The sequence below is a fragment of the Anabrus simplex genome, chromosome 12 (genome assembly GCF_040414725.1).
Source record: "Anabrus simplex isolate iqAnaSimp1 chromosome 12, ASM4041472v1, whole genome shotgun sequence".
NCBI classification, from domain to species: Eukaryota; Metazoa; Arthropoda; class Insecta; order Orthoptera; family Tettigoniidae; genus Anabrus; species Anabrus simplex.
Window position 1 is genome coordinate 53,965,205 of NC_090276.1, and position 17,342 is coordinate 53,982,546.

The following is a 17,342-nucleotide window of genomic DNA, read 5'->3' on the forward strand; positions in this document are numbered from 1 at the left end:
TGGAAGGACACAGAGCGCATTCGACAGCTCTACTTGAAGACTGACAAATTTCATCAAATGTTCGTACTTGTAAAACGTCTACATTGTGTCCAGGGTTAGATTTTTATTTTATTTTTAATCGTGAACAGGTTTTCGTCACTTCCCTTAGTGCACTACATACTGTAGTCACTGGGCAGTCAGGCAGGAATCAAAACTGTTCCATCTTAACACAAATTTTTATTTTTTTAATGTTATTTGTTCGTAGAGTCGACCTCTGCAGATCTTTTGCTACTACTTTCACCATATGATAGGAACCTGCACGTAAGTGTAATTGCGGAAGTGTAGTATTGAATGTGAGGAAAGGAACGTTAAGGATGACACAAACACCCAGTCCCCAGGCTAGGAATATTAATCTTATACAATTAAAAACCCCTGACCCGGCCGGGAATCGAACCCGGGGCTGCCGGGTGACAGGCGGACATGTTGCCCCTACACCGCGGGGTATTTTAATATTATCGTATTTAATATTATCATATACGATTATATTATAGAGACCAGAACAGATGTTGCATCTTACCTAAAGGCATGGAATGTCTTGCAATTGCTTATTACTGTTTTGTTTGTGTTAAAATGTCATAAAAACTGTATAACGTGCTCCGAATTTTTCTACTGTTTTATGGATTCTACGTTTACTACGCTGCATATGCCGCTACTAACCTGCCTGTGCTCTCTTCGCCCGTCCAGTTTCAACTGCTCGTGCTGCTTACCCTCCCTCTTTCCTTCCCCTACCGCTTCGCTGCGCATTGGGTACTGTATGCTCTCGTCCTTTCTGGACGCTTCTACCTCAATATAAATTGGCCTGCTCTGGGCTTGAGCAGCGAGTTCGGATGTACACGACGATTTGTGTGGAGGGAGGACTTGGTTTTATTTTGCTACCAGCTGGACTGTGTGCAATGTTTCTTTTAAAATGTGCTTTTGTATACCATTGAAAAGCTACGACTGCTGGACGGGTGAGCGAAAACTTTAATTTATTTCATTTCCATGTTGTTCTTTGAACTTTCTTTTAATGCTGCACTTCCTTAATTTTCAAATTGCCGTTACTGGCTACCAATGACAGTTCATGTTGATAATAAGCTAACTGCAGCTATTGATAGCGGTACCTTACTTTGGAATTACATTACCATCTTACTCCGAAGTTGGACTTTGTGATACGTCAAGTGATAGCTGCGATATGAACCATTGAAATTCAACTGTTTTCCCGAGCAAACGCATGAATAGAATCAATTGAACTATCACCTAGCTTCTGTTTGCTATTTTGGAATTTCATCGATACTGACTGATCCTATTTTTTCCAAATCCCTGTTGGCAGCCATTGGTACTGTTTTCTTTCACGTCCCTCTCCTTTCCCCACCTTCCTATTCCGCATCCCTTCCGCGTTTTTTTTTCTTCTACATGTATTATTGTACAGTGGCCCATATGTCTTTCAAATTTTAATGTTTTTTCGTGTTCATAAGTAAATTTCTGTTTTCCTTGTGTAGGACACTCCTCATGTAAAAGAGGTTGTATTATTATTGAAGGTTTCGAGTCTAGCTGTTCTCTTTGAAAAACAATCAGAAAATTGATATGGTCGTCCCATCTGTTTTTTCTTTTTTCGAAGTCAGAGCTAACTGACCTTTGGATGATTGTTGTTTTCTTTGGCTTGTAAATGTTTCTTCTGGGTGTTTTTTGCTAATATATTGTTATTATAAAAAAACTATTTCTTCATTGCCCTTTTTTTTTGTTGTCGTACGCCTTTCCTTGCCCTCACAAATTTTGTACCTACCTCGGTTCCTCTGAATATATGGACTCAGTGAAAATGCTTCCAATTATGCGCTCTGCTGAAAACCTTTCACCTTGAAAATTGAAAACTACCTCAGAACTTGTGCACGGACGGACTTATATAATTTTTTTTTTTTTCGAGTGTTGTTACATCCCTTTTGCTACGCCATCACGTGCGTTGATTGGTACTGCGTCAGTTAGATTAGTATCCTGTTTTATGCCTTGTGTTTTTCTTGGTGCATTGTCTTACCATTCCCATTCTGGTGCATGGCGAGATCATATTCTGAGCGTACATACTTTACCTAAAATACGACACAGTCCTACCCATACCTCCACGTCACACTCACACACTCAGCACCACACCACAACTGCTGTAGTTTTATTTGCGCAATGTTACGTTTAAAATGTTTGTATCATTTCCCACTCATACTGACATGTTCAGCAAGCGCGCTTTCCAGCTGACCTCAAGGGTCACGAATAACCATAATTTCTGAAGTTTCAATGATATTTTTTCTCTTTCCAATTCGATTGTGATTAGTGATTGGCAGAATTGAATATATTGCATTTGAGAACTTCTGAGAATCGATACTTACATTCGAAACCATATCCTCGAATTCAATATAAAAGTCGATGTAGGCCTAATTTACGCAATACAAGATTTCCAAAAACTGATTACGAACAGTATACGAACGACCAAACTACAATGGAAGATTAAAAAGAGAAGGGATTTTGCCATCATTTTGGACTCTTTTGTATCTAATATGCTTGATTTTATTAGATTAGAAAATTAAAAACTACTTGTGGTCGGTTGTTGTTTGGCTTGGCTTTCTTAGATTTTTGGAAGAATTTGACTGATCAAAGTTGCTGAACTGAAAGAAGTTCTCATGGGAAACTGACGAAGTTTCCTCGGCAAAACTGAATGCCAAGTATAGAGATTTTTAACTCGCGTACTGGTAATTAATGTTTGAAGCCGGTCCCGCAGTCTAACTTGCCTGCCTCTCACCTGGATATGAGGGCTGGTTCCAGGTGCACTCAGTCTACGTGATTACCTTTAATTGAGGAGCTATCTAACGGTGAGATGGCGACCACGGTCTACAGAGCCAGGAATAACGGCCGAGAGGATTCGTCACATGACCATACATCATCTCGTAATGTGCAGCGGTCGCTTGGTAGGCCAAGGCCCATTGGGGGCTGTACTTTGGTTTGGTTTAGATTATAATTATACATATTTCATTTTTCTGATGTTTAGCCAAATTGTTGATGGCTTCCGGATTTTCAGTTTTCCCATGTTGTACTCTTTTTCGTGGTCCCTCCGAAAACGGAGAAGCAAGGTTACACTGTACTTAAATTTTTCAACTCTGTTGGTCTTACCGTATTTTGTCAAAGGGGCATCTTTGATGTTAGTCATTACTTCGGTCTTTTTCAAAAGATATCTTGCAAGCCAGTTTGTTCAGCAATTTCATTTAGAAGGTCAATTTGCATCCTAGCAGTTTCTACATCGTTTGAAAGAATGGCAATGTCATCAGCAAATGCTAAATTTTGTTCCCATTCTCAGAAGACTATAATCAGCTTCTAATAATTTTGTTTGCCAGGTCCTAATGATCTTTTCAAGCACGCAGTTGAAAAACATCAGAGAGAACCCATCACCTTGTCTGACTCCTGATTTCACCTCGAAGGAATATGATAGGCATCCTAGGAACTTTACTTTGGATTATGTGCCAGCCAGAGTGGCTCTAATTAATGCCAGCAGTTTCAGGTCAACCCCGAATTTGTTGAGCAGGTTTAGCAGAACCTTGCGGTCTATCGAATCGTAGACTTTTTGGGAGGAGAAAAGGAAGACAAATTTGTTGTAGTCTGATTTAAGTGCTCCAATGTGGGCGTAAACTCTGTAAATAAATAAATAAATAAATAAATAAATAAATAAATAAATAAATAAATAAATAAATAAATAAATAATATGGCATTCCTAATATGTTTTCTTGTAATAAGATATGAATTTCCGTTATACTGCTATCATTTTTATTCAATTAAAGCAAGTAAATGCAATATAACATGACCTCTGCAATGATGTTATGGCAGTAAATACTATCTGCATCTGACGAGAAGTCGTGGCAGGTTGTATGTATGGCACGAGTAACAGTTAGTACACTCTTAGCTACAAACATTAGTCGTGACAGACGTGAGCTCCTCCATATTCCTTATTAAATTGTTCATTGTGCAGAACTTACCATTTACTATAAATTTGTAACTAAAGCACAATTTCTCTGCCACTTTGAAACTTCACGACACCACCTCAATTCACTACACTCACCACGGAAGGAACCAATGTTTATTGTCAGGTCTTGAGATTTGAGATCAAGAGCACGCACAGCAGCCACGCTTATCTCTCCCATTTCTTACCCTTTATCCACGCAACTTCTCGTTGGACAAGTACAGTACATGCAAAATTTATCTTGAAGCACATTAATATTTTCCCCATGTAAATTATGGTTTATTGCGCGCTTCTCTTCCTTTTAAGAATGCATCCCACTATTAGTCCAAGAACCACAGCTGCTGTTTGCCTTTTCTCCACATTAAAACAAAATGCTATCAAACCTTGCCAAATCTTTTCAAATCTTGTCAAACCTTCAGCAATGTTTTTCAGCAATCTTTGACAAGATTTGACAACTTTTCTTGTGAAGTATTGAACTGAAAGAAACATATGACAGTATACAACAGGCATAAGACAAAAAATCTACCATTGGGTCCAGCTATTTTAGACATCGTTGTCACTAATATTACTGTTATGATTTGGGTCTGGGACATTTCATGGTTGTTAGAAAAACTGGGATTAAAGAAGAGAGAGCATGTCTATTTGTTGACAGCAGTGTATGAAAATGTTGAGATTGTCCTGTTTTGTACTGCACCAGGTACAGTATAACAGTAGTATGAGATCAGTAAAGTTACTATCAATAAATAAAGTCACACAACCGACAGGAAAAGATGATCCATACTTATTCCAGTGAAAGAGGTGTATTTCCATCAATGGCATTGAAGAAGACGTACATCTTGCGACTTAGCTCAGGTCCCACCTTGCGTACCGAGGTCAATGGACCCACTCCTCGGCGAATCTATAAAAAAATATATATTCCTTTACATCTCCAACATGTCTGTGTCTAACTGAGTGGACCTTACATATCAAGAAATATATAAAAAATTGGGTTAACCCACTAACCCTTAGTTTGGAGTAAACTGAGCTCAAAATTGAACCCTTTCTCAAAAATCATAAACACATATAAGGGACAGTCAAATAAAAACAGAACACCCACTACAACGTGACCATGGAATGGTTTTATTCAAAAGTAATAACCAAAAGCGTTAATACATTTATCCTACTGGGAGATGAGACGATCAATTCCAGTTTTGTAGAATGAGATAGATCACTGACAGATCCATAACCGCACCCAGGCTTGCGCTTCCTCATCCAAATGAAACCAATGTCCAGGAATTTCTTTCTTCCTCCGTGACCCGTTGGTCTTCCCAGATAAGGCAATCAATCCGCCCTATCACCTCTGGAGTAATGGCTCGATGGGCTGTCCTCAGCGCGCATCATCTCGCAGCGATGTGCACGCTCGTCATGGACACACAGCGTTCGCCATACACAGCACAAAGGACAAAACTATACACAAAATAAACTGTACAACTGTACAAGTCCTGTATAAGAGAAAGAGACTCTCTCTCTCCCAAACCTTGTCCCTTTTCCTGCAGGGTCGCATATGAAGTGAGATGAATCAGGCGAGTTCACCAAACTTACACGATGAGTTTTGCCTATTCCAGCGCCCTCAGCCACCAGAAAACAAACCACACTTCTCTGCTCTTCTTCGCTTGCCTCACACACAAACTAGACCAGTCCGTACACCAACAAAGACATAACCAGATAACTGCGTGCACCTGTGAGTTGTCACTATGCAGTTTTTCCTACCACAGCGATGGCAGTATCGATAACAACAGTGTTGCCACCTTTCACATGGAATGCGTGTTATGGCGGATGTTCATTTGACTATCCCTTATATTTTCAGTATTTCACCATATAATCGTGCTGGTTAAACTAACAGAATTACTAGGTCTAGCTATAAAACAATGGACACTAACCGGTATATCCTTCAGCAGCTGTTCCCCCTCCTCCTGGGTCGAGCAGCGATCGTAAGCCTGGAACATTGTCAACATGACATAATAGCACTATCTTTGGTACAGCATCACCAAAGGTCATTCACTGGTTGTTACTCACCTCCATCAGCGCTACTGGAGACGGGTATTGGGAAACTATGGCCTCGGCCACATCCAGTGCCACCAAGGGAAACTGACAAAGCTGCTGTTGCCACAAGCGAGACAGCCCCAGTCCGTTCTTGTCCACACGCACGCAGTCCCGAGAATCACCTGTAGCGTACCACTCCAGCTTACTGCTTTCCTTCTTCTGCTTCTCCAGTCTGAGAACAAAGGTCCATTAAGAAACGTAAGAACTAAGAAATGTACAACATTGTTAAGACAAGTTTTAGGAGCTTAAACAATAAATGAAAAAGAAGGAATTGCATTTCCTTCAACTTCGATAAACAAACAAACAAACAAACAAACAAACAAACAAACAAACAAACAAACAAACAAATAAATAAATAAATTGAAGAATCATCAGAACTTGCATAAATAAAAAGTACCAGGGCAAAGGAGTCTACAAAATCCTTCCTAATGAAAATGTCTATCAAGAGACTGATCCAATCCCCAGCACAATGAAGAAGAAAAGAACCTCTTATTTCTTTCACATCTTGTGAATGCCAGGAAATCGACTTTTAAGACAACCAGTGATGAGAAATCTTGGAAAGAAGACAGGAGGACAATGGATCCATGAAATTCAGCAAGATCTCAAAGCAACTGGACTTGAGATAGCAGGTGCAGAGACCAAAAATAAAATTAACACTTTCTTAAGACTCACAAATTTTCAGTAGAAATGACACAGAGAAGGGCTATAGAGACTTCAGACTAATTGAGAAAATTATGATCCGAGCGAATGAAGCCCGCCTGGTGGCAATGATCGTTAAGGCGTTGAAGTCTAAACGGTCTGGCAGTGTGGTTAGCCGGTTCATCTGGCCAGCAGGGTAGGGGAGGTAGTGGTATACAATTTCTCATTACTCCACAATGCTCATGTGGAGTGAGGGCATACTGACACTGTTGATGGTAATTTGTGTGGCAGATGGGGACGTTAAGACTTGAGCAGACCCCATCATGCTATTCGACAGGAGCAGGCTATGTGCTGGCTCTGGGTTTCACCATCTCCCTTCCTACTATCATATATCACGTCATTCATTTCATCTCATTAACTCCTATTATCAGGTTGACGTCAGGAAGGGCATTCAGTCATAAAAACCTGCCACGACGGCTTCATATCACTATATACACAACCCCACAGAGAAACGGGACATGGGTTGGACATACATACATGATCGTAATGAATGAGAAAGTACTGGGCTAATCACAAGAACTAAATAGTACAACCTTCATAGAGAAAGTGAACGTGGAATGACCCACGTAGTCCAATATGGCGAATAATAATAATAATAATAATAATAATAATAATAATAATAATAATAATAATAATAATAATAATAATAATCTGCCTGAAATTACATGTAGCCACTATCATCCAGAATACTACAATAAATTAAAATATCCATAGGCTAGAACAGTTATGAAGGAAGAAAGTGAAATACAGATATCAAATACTAGCATTTTCCCACGGGCTCCGCCGGCAATCTGCCGGTATCATTTTGTTCATTACTGACCCCGCGGATCTAATTGCGAAGTTACGAGTTAATAAAATAATGTGTGTGAACTATTGTGGTAATTACAGTGTGGTAATGTAATACTGGCAAAAATGAGTGCAATTGGACTAGACAAAAGAGTGATTGAATGAGTTGCTATATTTCTAGAAAATAGATCTCAGAGAATTAGAGTAGGTGAAGCTTTATCTGACCCTGTAATAATTAAGAGGGGAATTCCTCAGGGCAGTATTATCGGACCTTTAGGCCTATGTTTTCTTATATATATAAATGATATGAGTAAAGGAGTGGAATCGGAGGTAAGGTTTTTGCGGATGATGTTATTCTCTATAGAGTGATAAATACGAGGACGGTTTGAAAAGTTCTCGGAATCACCGCTAGATATCAGTGCTAGAGCAACGAGGTTCCCGCGCAATAATCACACATCCTTTGTGAGTGAACACGTGGCGCGTCAGTGCTCTAGCTGCAGGAGTGTGGTAGTGACGACCCTTTGTTTTTGTTCCCGCGTAGTGATTTGTGACAATGGAAAAAACTGAGATTCGAGCAGTGATAAAATACTTTGTAAAGAATGGTATGAAAGCAAAGCAAATTCATGGAGACTTTCAGAACACACTGGGGGACTCTGCTCTTTCATTTTCAACTGTTGCCAAGTGGACCAGCGAGATTAAATTTGGTCGGGAGAACTTGGATGATAATCCGCGTAGTGGACGGCCAAAAAAGTGTTACGACCCCAGATTTTATCGCAAAAGTGCATAAAATCGTCATGGAGGATCGTCGAATGAAAGTGCGGGAGATTTCTGAAGCTGTAGGGATGTCTTCTGAACGGGTATATTATATTTTAACCGAATAACTGGGTATGAAAGAATTATCTGCAAGATGGGTGCCGCGGCTCTTTACACTGGACAATAAACGCACCAGATTGGAAATGTCCGAACAAGGTCTGGCCCGTTTTCAGTGCAACCAACAAGATTTCTTGCGCCGGTTTGTGACTACAGATGAAACTTGGGTCCACTACTATACCCCAGAGACAAAACAGCAGTCAAAGCAGTGGAAATATGCTGATTTTCTACAAGAGAAGAAGTGACAGCCGAATTGGAGAGGTATTTTGCAGGCCTGGAGGAATCTCATTTTCGAGATGGGATCAAGGCATTGGAACATCCCTCGACCAAATGCATTAGTCTACAGGGAGACTATGTTGAAAAATAAAAGCAGTTCCAACGAGGTAAGATACTTAATTCTAGTACATTCCGAGAACTTTTCAAACCACCTACGTATTATGTGGTGGACATTGATTTTGCCAAGCTTTCTTGAAGTTAATCTACATGGGTACAAAATCAACACATACTGCATTTACTCGCATATTATACCCCATTTTTACAGTTGCAAAAAATAAGACGGAACCTCCCATTTTGTATTAAGAACATATGACTTTTAGGCCTACATAATGGTAGCCTTCAAGCTAACAATCAGTAAAATACCAGAGATTAAGTACAATGCCTCTAAAAATAAGATGAAAACACTTTTATAAACTTGAGTTTTTTGTCGGTTATCATAATTGGCAGTGAAACATTGTCATATTCACTGCTTCCTGATTCTTATCTAGTGAAGTTGATCAGCTGATTAGTGCGATAACAAAGATGTGGTATGTGTTAATACAAATTGGGTTCTCTGATGAGTGAAGAATAAAGTGTTCTACATACTTATTGGCTGGCTGGGGACATCTACAACCTGGATCAGTTGAAAAACTTATTGTCAAATGGATCGAGTACGTAGTGGATGTCCGCAAGACAAAAAGAAAGAATAAAATTGAAAAGGGTCATATGCATAAGGATACAAAAGAAATAAATGAAAGGAAAGTCAAGAGCAGAAACTATATGAGACTCACCCCCTGATTCACACCATCTAATATGTCTCTTAACTACGGGAGCTTGCGCCGCACTGAATGTAATGCGGGAGCGGTGGCTAACAACGGGAGTGACGGTTGGGGGAGGGGAATTGGAATTTCTGTTCTTTCTAAGTTTGTATTTATTATACACTGCTGTGCAAAACTTAAGGATAAGACAGATAAAGCAATATATCAACTACTTGGTGGAAATGAATGAATAGAGATCTCCCACGTGTGCACAGAAACCTGGCGTGAGGTCAGCATGACTATAACGCCAAATGGGTCTGGCCCCACAATATGAGGCAGTTGAAGGAACAGGACAAGATAGTGTGAGTCAATCAGCAAGCTGTTATGGTGCACTCTGGTGGTGTTATTCATTACAACATGGCCCACACAGCATTTGGATGACTTAAGACAAGGAAGCATCATCGGGAAACTGGGAGAAGGACAAAGTGTGACGAGTGTAGCCCAGGACTTTGGTATTTTTCACAGCATTGTTTCACGTGCATGGAGAGCATTTCGAACCACAGGCGCTGCTGTCCAAAGGAGAGGAGGAGGTTAAATGTTACACTGTGCAACAGGCAAGAAGAGACACAAGTCAAACAGCAGATGCAATTGCAGCCACATTTAACAGAGTGGCACGGCGGCTGCATGGGGGTGGTCTGCTTGGCCGACGACCATTATGTTGTGTTCCGTTGACAACAACACATCGGCGGCACCATCTGCGATGGCACCAAAAGCATCAGGCCTGGACCGACGAGGAGTGGGTCAAGTGCTCTTCGCAGATAAGAGCAGATTCAGTCTGAGTAGTGATTCTAGATGTATCCTCATCTGGGGAGAGGTGGAAACATGGAATGCACCCAGGAACATTGTCGAACATGATCACTTTGGTGGTCCAAGTGTTATGGTGCGGGGAGGCATAACGTTGCATGGGCGTACCGACCTCCAAATCTTTGAACGGGGTACACTCACCGGTCAACGTTATTGTGACAGTGTACTCCTTCCCCCCATGCATCTTTTCAGGGTGCATTCGGCACTGAGTTCACTTTTATGGATGACAATACATGTGCTGTCCCATAGCATCAATTATGTTTAATTGCACTGACATGTTCCTAATACCACACTGTAATATTCCTGCCCACCTGACCTATATATGAAGCCTCGCAGTTGTTACACTTGAGCTTATAGAGTCCGAAATCAGAAAATCTATTGTGTCAATTAATTATATGTGTGTTATGAAAAATAAATGAATTATTGTCACTAGTTTTTTAGCTAGATTGCTTACATGTAATGGCTGAGGACGACCTCACAATCTGAGGTCAAAACTAGTGCCAATGAATACTTGTATGAATAGATGATGATGCTTATTGTTTAAAGAGGCCTAACATCTAGGTCATCGACCCTTGATGGTATGAAATGAGACGAAATGTAACAACAATTTAAAAGTCCAAAATCCTCCACTGACCAGAATTCAAAACGTGAGGACAAAGAATGAATGGATGGATATGAATTTAAAACAATCAGTGGATCCTACCCACAATCCCAGAAACTATTGTTAAACAATAGTATTACTGACCAAGGGACTGCTTCTAAAGCACAATACTGAATCAATGATGTTTGTAGTCTAAAGGGGTCCAAAATCCAGGTCATCGGCCCCTCATAATGATACTTACCACTAGGAAAGTAGAACCATGGTATTTGTCATGTTGCGGTACTAATCAAAAGTAGCGTAGACTCGCGGTATTCCACACATTATGGTTCTACTCACAGGTAATGTAATGCGCACATGTAACACAGACCTATGGTGTTTCTCGCATTGCGGTGCCATTTACAAGCAACGCAAATCTATGGTGTTCCTCACAAGTGAACTATCCTGTGGTGTTCCTCACACAGTGGGTACTAATCATAGACAATGCAAACTCACGGTGTCGCTCACCCTTGGTGTCACTCATATAGTGGTACTAATCACAGGTACTGTAAAACCCAGCCGGAATCACACACTGTCGCTACTAATCACAAACCTATTGTGTACCTAACATAGCCGCAAGTAAAAGCGACCGATGGTGTTTCCTGCGTGATGATACTAATTACAAGTAGTCTCATGGTTCTAATTCGATCATCCCTTGGTTGCCCCTTTTAGTCGCCTCTTACGACAGGCAGGGGATACCTTAGGTGTATTCTTTGTCTGTGTCCCCCACCCACAGGGGGTTGTGTGTTAGGTCCGCGAGAGCTATTTTATTTCGCTCAAGTCCGCCGGCAAGCCGGTTAGGACCCCTCCATCTGCCACCTGGAACGTGCCACGTGGGAGTATCACCTCTCCCCTGCAGTAGATTTGTGAAATTTTATGAATAAAACATAATCATTTCATTCTAAATGTGTATTGAATAGGTGGACACATTCCTACCTCATTTAACTGTGAATTTACTGTGAATATGGATCAAAATGAAATTTATTATGTATGACAGTGTACCCTTCCGCTGTAAGCAGGATAGAGTGGATTGCTCTATGCCCAGCCTTCTTTGCGTCCCAGGAATGAATATGGTACTCATTTTTATGCATACTGAGTGAGCTGTGTATCTCCAGAAAAGGAAATCTTGTTTCAAAATGGTCAATACTTGAAAAATACAAACTTCTTTAGAACTCACTTGAATGGTCTCTCCGCAATGGCCTTAGTGAACTGAGCTACAGTGTCGCCGAGGTCTAAAGCCTGGTCGATAAGCCGGTGACAACATCCCTCGAAGACCTGAAGCTCAGCCAAAGCCGTCTCCACCTCCTGGCGCGTCACGAATGGAGCGTCCCGATAGGCAGCCTCCTTCCTGGCAGCCTTGCCACTCAGCCCGATCGCATCACCTCGTACTTTGGCCTTCACGTCCCGTTGTTTCTGAAGTTTATGGAACCTGAAAACAAAATCTACTTTCTGCTTTACAGACCAATCCCATCGTAAAGAGAGTATAGAATAAGAAATAGGTCTCAAGAGAGATGGTGAAAAAATTTATTTATACATATCTTCAAGAAAGAAAATAGGAAGGTATGTACCTAGTTATTACTAGATGGCAGACAGAGTAAACCGGAACGTCGAAATTGACGAGCAGACAGCCAGATGGCGTCAAATCGAAATGTCTGCAAACGGTAGCTGAGGCCATACGATTATTATTATTATTATTATTATTACTAAAACTCCATACAGTATAGCCTATCACCTGCAAAGCACACAAGAGGTCCAAAAATACTGCCTTGCGAGATTCCTCTTAATCATTACAGGACCACCTACTCTAATTCTCTGAGTAGTGGCTTGTCCAATAGCCCTCATTTTTGTCAGTAGTCTCCCATCATCTATCCTATCAAAAGTCTTGGACAGGTCAATGTGATGCAGTCTATTTGACTTCCTGAGTCTGCTATACCTTACCGGAGACCTACAAGTTGAGTCTCAATGGAATAACCTTTCCAAAAGCCGAACTGCCTTCTATCAAACAAGTTAGTAATTTTGCAAAAGTATCCAATATAATAAGAAAGAATGACTTAATGGAAAATTCTAAATTCCCATGGAGGGAATTAGATATTTTTCACCAATAGAGCATGTCAAAAATTACATACAACAAAAAACAAAGTGCGTTTCTTCCAACATGGATTTTATGAATCCCCAGACTCTCAAACAAGCATTAAGCTCACCTTAAATATTCTCCCAGCCCAAACACAACCAGTGTCAGCTTTTTGCCCTGGTAGAAGCTACAGATACTGTGAATGTGAGCCCTCAGGGTCTGAGAATGGACAAGCTGTACAAATTTGTCCCACAGGAAAATCACCAGCACTTCATCCTCCTCCTTAGGCGTGGATCTTACTTGAACCTAAAACAAGGAAAACAAATTTCAAGAAAACAATGGCAGCATATAGATAAGACTCCTGTATTCAGCACTTGCAAGGTAACTTGCACTTACATTTAAACATACATTTTGGGTAATTTACTAGCAATTTATTTTGTGCAAAAAGCTAGCTTTATAAGATATAAAAACAGATTTCCTTTTGACATTTATTAATAAAAGAAATACTTATTTACATAAACTTCAAAATGTTGAATATAATTTAGCATGATATCATTTGCTAAAGAATATTTATAGAGCCATCTAAGAGCTGATAAGAATTTTCTTGATCTTTCACATATTGTTAAAATACTGAGAAACCTGTTGGTATATACATCTTACACAACTATTTTGTGTAACCCAGTTTATTTGGATTGAACCTTAAAGTTTCAGTACAGATCGGGCCAGCTAGAAAGATGTCTGGCCAGGCACGCGCACTTTGAACGATCCAGCATAGCATATTCCCTCCTACCAGAGCTTCTGCTACAAGGACAAGGGAGTGCATACATTTATACTCAGATGTCTAAACGTGCGCACTGCTTTCTAATTTCTTGATGTGTTGTAAATGTGGTGAGTGTTGTACATTCGGTCTAACTTACCTGTGTCGGTATAGAAGGCAATAATGTCTCTAATTTACAGCTGGAAGGGAATTCCAATAACTGAAAGTGTTTTGTGTCAATACATCTGTGGAGTGTTGCATGTCCGTTGTAACAAATATTTCGGGTCAACTGTACGTTGCCACAGCACCAAGCGAGAAGGAGAAGTCAGCGTTCTCACTCCCAGGTTTCCGCTTTCTCAATTTCTATAGAACACTTTCCCGCCTTCTCAATACTTTACATATTTTATTATACTTATGTTTCGAGACCTAACTAATAGTCAGAGTTAGCTCTGGAAACTTGTACGGTAATTAAGTATAAGAAAATACGTAAAGTACTGACAAGGCAGGAGATTGTTCTATAGAAACTGAATATAAGTTAATACGGACAGGATTAACCAACATGGTTAAAATAATCATTCTTTAGCACGTTCCCTCATTATGACGTTATAATCAATTCCGCTTTTTCACTCGCATACTTCCCATCACCACCCAATCTCTAACAGCTTAAAATATCTTCTTCTTCATCATCATCATCGTCATCATCATCATCGGTTTGCCCTTCCAGCGAGCCGGGTAGGGCGTTTGAAAACGAGCGTCTTCCAAAGTTGCCAATTCAAAAAGATTTTGTTGTCCATGACAGATTCCCAATTCCATCCTCTTCTCTCCACGTCTTCCCTCAGTTGTTGATGATGATGCTTGTTGTTTTAAGGGGCCTAACATCGAAGGTCATTGGCCCCACTTCCCTCAGTTGGTCCATCCATCTTCTTCTTGGTCTTTCAGCTGGTCTTCTACCTGTTATTCTCTTTTCCAAATAAGCACATGGTAACCTTATGCTATTATTTTGTTTAACATGCCCAAACCATATAAGTCTAGATGACCTAAGTCTTTCCTCCATCGATTCAGTTAGACCCAGGTTAGATCGGATCTAATCATTTTTCACGTGATCAAGTCGTGTCTTTTGGAGGGCCGTTCTAAGAAATTTAATTTCACAAGCTTGAATCCTACTACAATCCTTTGATGTTAGTGTGCAGGTTTCCAGAGATTATGTAAGGATGGGAATGAAATATGACTTGTACAGGATCATTTTTGTTCTTTGTGGGACCTTCTCATCCCTCCAGTAGGTGTCTAACGATATTGTAAAAGATAGAATCTTTGGTTACTCTGTTTGTTATTTCTATCTCAGCTCTGTTATTACTAGCCATTATGCTTCCTAAATATCTGAATTGGTGTACTACCCAACTTGGTGCTCCTGTATTTTTATGTTGATTTCTGTATTATGTCTGCTGATATTCAATGCTACTGTTTTTGATGGGTTCAATTTCATTCCATAATCATCAAACTTGTTACACAATGCATTCAGATGATTGTGCACTCCCTCCTCTGTTTCATCCCATATTGCCACATCGTCTGCAAACACCAGAGCCTGAAGATCTTTGTTACCTTTTCATTTTAGTTCCTTTAAAAAGGTATCCATAACTGCTATGAATAGAAGAGGTGATAAGGCACTTCCCTGTTGTACTCCTTTAGTTGTACGGAACCATTCAGAGTGACCATCTCCAATACTGACACAGCTTTTGCAATTAGTATATAGCATTTGGATCTTCCTAAAAAGGTACTCTGGTACACCAAGTTTTTTAAGACTTTTCCAAATAGTTGATCTAGGAACATTATCATACACCTTTTGAAGGTCCATAAACACAATAATTAGGTCTTTCCCTCTTCACCCATCCTCAAAGCAAATATCAGATCTGTTGTGCTTCTTCTAGCCCTAAAGCCATGTTCTTCCTCCTCTAAGATAGGCTCTAGTATATCCCTTACTCTGGCTTCAATGATCTTCTCCATATTATATTATATTATATTATATTATATTATATTATATTATATTATATTATATTATATTATATTATATTATATTATATATAATTCGCTGAGGCCATCAAGAACCACGTTAAGTCTTGTTGCATTTGACACTGAACTTTGCCTTCTTTAGAGCCCAAATTTCCCTCATTCTTTGTGAGTGGGCCTGCTTACGCTCCTCTGTCCAAGGGGCACCGTGTCTTCTCTTCGGTTGCTCGTCTCGGTTTAACCCGTTCGTCAATATTTTCTTGCGGAAGAGATCTCTGTTAAGGGCGTCTTCAGCTGAGATATGTAGCATTTGCAGGTCTTCTTTAGTATTTCTAAACCAGGGAATTGTGGTTTTGGGGTTTGAATCAAAAAAGTGAAATATTTCTTTAGTTAACTTTCTTCCGTCCATTCTTTTCAGATGACCATAAAATTGTGCCCGTCTTTTTCTGATTGTGTCGGTAATTTTCTCTATTTTGCTGTAGACTTCCTTGTTGGATCTCTTTTGATGGATTCCATTTCTGTACTTTGATCCCAAGATTCCTCTCACAATTTTGCGTTCTCTTTTCTCCAGTTCTTCAAGGAGTCCTTTGTTGGCATTTAGAGACAGGGTTACGGCTGCATATAGAACTACTGGCTTCAGAACTGTTTCATAGTGACGTATCTTGGTGTTTTGGGAAAGGCATTTTTTGTTGTAGATTGTGCGGGATGTTTGGTAGGCTATTTCCAGTTTGCGTACTCGCTCCTGAAGTGCTTCTTTGTCCAGTCCATTTTTCATGATGATCTCACCCACGTATTTGAATTTGTCTACTCGGGTGATGTCCCCGTATTTTGTATGGAGTTTTGGTGGAGCCTCTTTGATGTTAGTCATTACTTCTGTTTTCTCAAACGATACCTGCAAACCAGTTTGTTCGGCAATTTCCTTTAAAATTTCAACTTGAGCTCTAGCGGTTTCTATGTCGTTTGAGAGAACAGCAATATCATCGGCAAATGCTAAGCAGTCTGTTGCGATCCCCTTGGATTTGGTTCCTATTCTTAGAGTTTGTGATTTTTAGCATTTGCGATAAATGCGAAATATGCCGAAACTTTGTCAGTGTATGTGCCTTCATCTTATATGACCCGTACGGGTGGTTTTTAGCGATTTCGAATTCGCGATAAAATGCGAAATTGGTTCAAAATGCGAAATTATACAATTTATGCGAAATAGATGCGAAACTCTCAGTTTTATACGAAATAAACATATATTTTTAAAAACTATGCATTTTTCTTAAAAATAAGATATAAATGTTGTTATTTATTTCAGGAGAAATAATTATTACGGCGCCCATTGCGATCGTAAAGCGGTACCATGCTTTGACGGACGTCCGTCTTGGTGCACGGAACATCTATAAGTTCATTATCGCAGTTAGCTGGTCGGAGAGATTTATTCTCTTTGTTTTCAGTCACATGATACCTGAAGCTATTTTCTCTGTGTAAATAGTAACTCTGAGCTGAAATACGGAAAATAAAAAGCACCTCATTTCGCCGCTCGTTGTAAACAATCATGGCGGCAT

At 40.0% G+C, this 17,342-nt stretch overlaps 1 protein-coding gene across 1 annotated transcript in view; it reads right to left on the reverse strand.

Annotated features, from left to right (window-relative positions):
* Positions 1–3,838: 3,838 nt before the first annotated feature.
* mms4 (Methyl methanesulfonate sensitivity 4) overlaps positions 3,839–17,342 on the reverse strand; it is a 103,722-nt gene continuing 90,218 nt past the window's right edge. The window contains exons 9-13 of the mRNA XM_068229807.1: positions 13,162–13,337; positions 12,138–12,389; positions 6,065–6,263; positions 5,929–5,985; positions 3,839–4,907 (exon numbers count right to left, since the gene is read on the reverse strand). Coding sequence (XP_068085908.1) covers positions 4,791–4,907; positions 5,929–5,985; positions 6,065–6,263; positions 12,138–12,389; positions 13,162–13,337 — 801 coding nt within the window. The 3' untranslated portion in view covers positions 3,839–4,790. The remainder of the gene's footprint in view (positions 4,908–5,928; positions 5,986–6,064; positions 6,264–12,137; positions 12,390–13,161; positions 13,338–17,342) is intronic.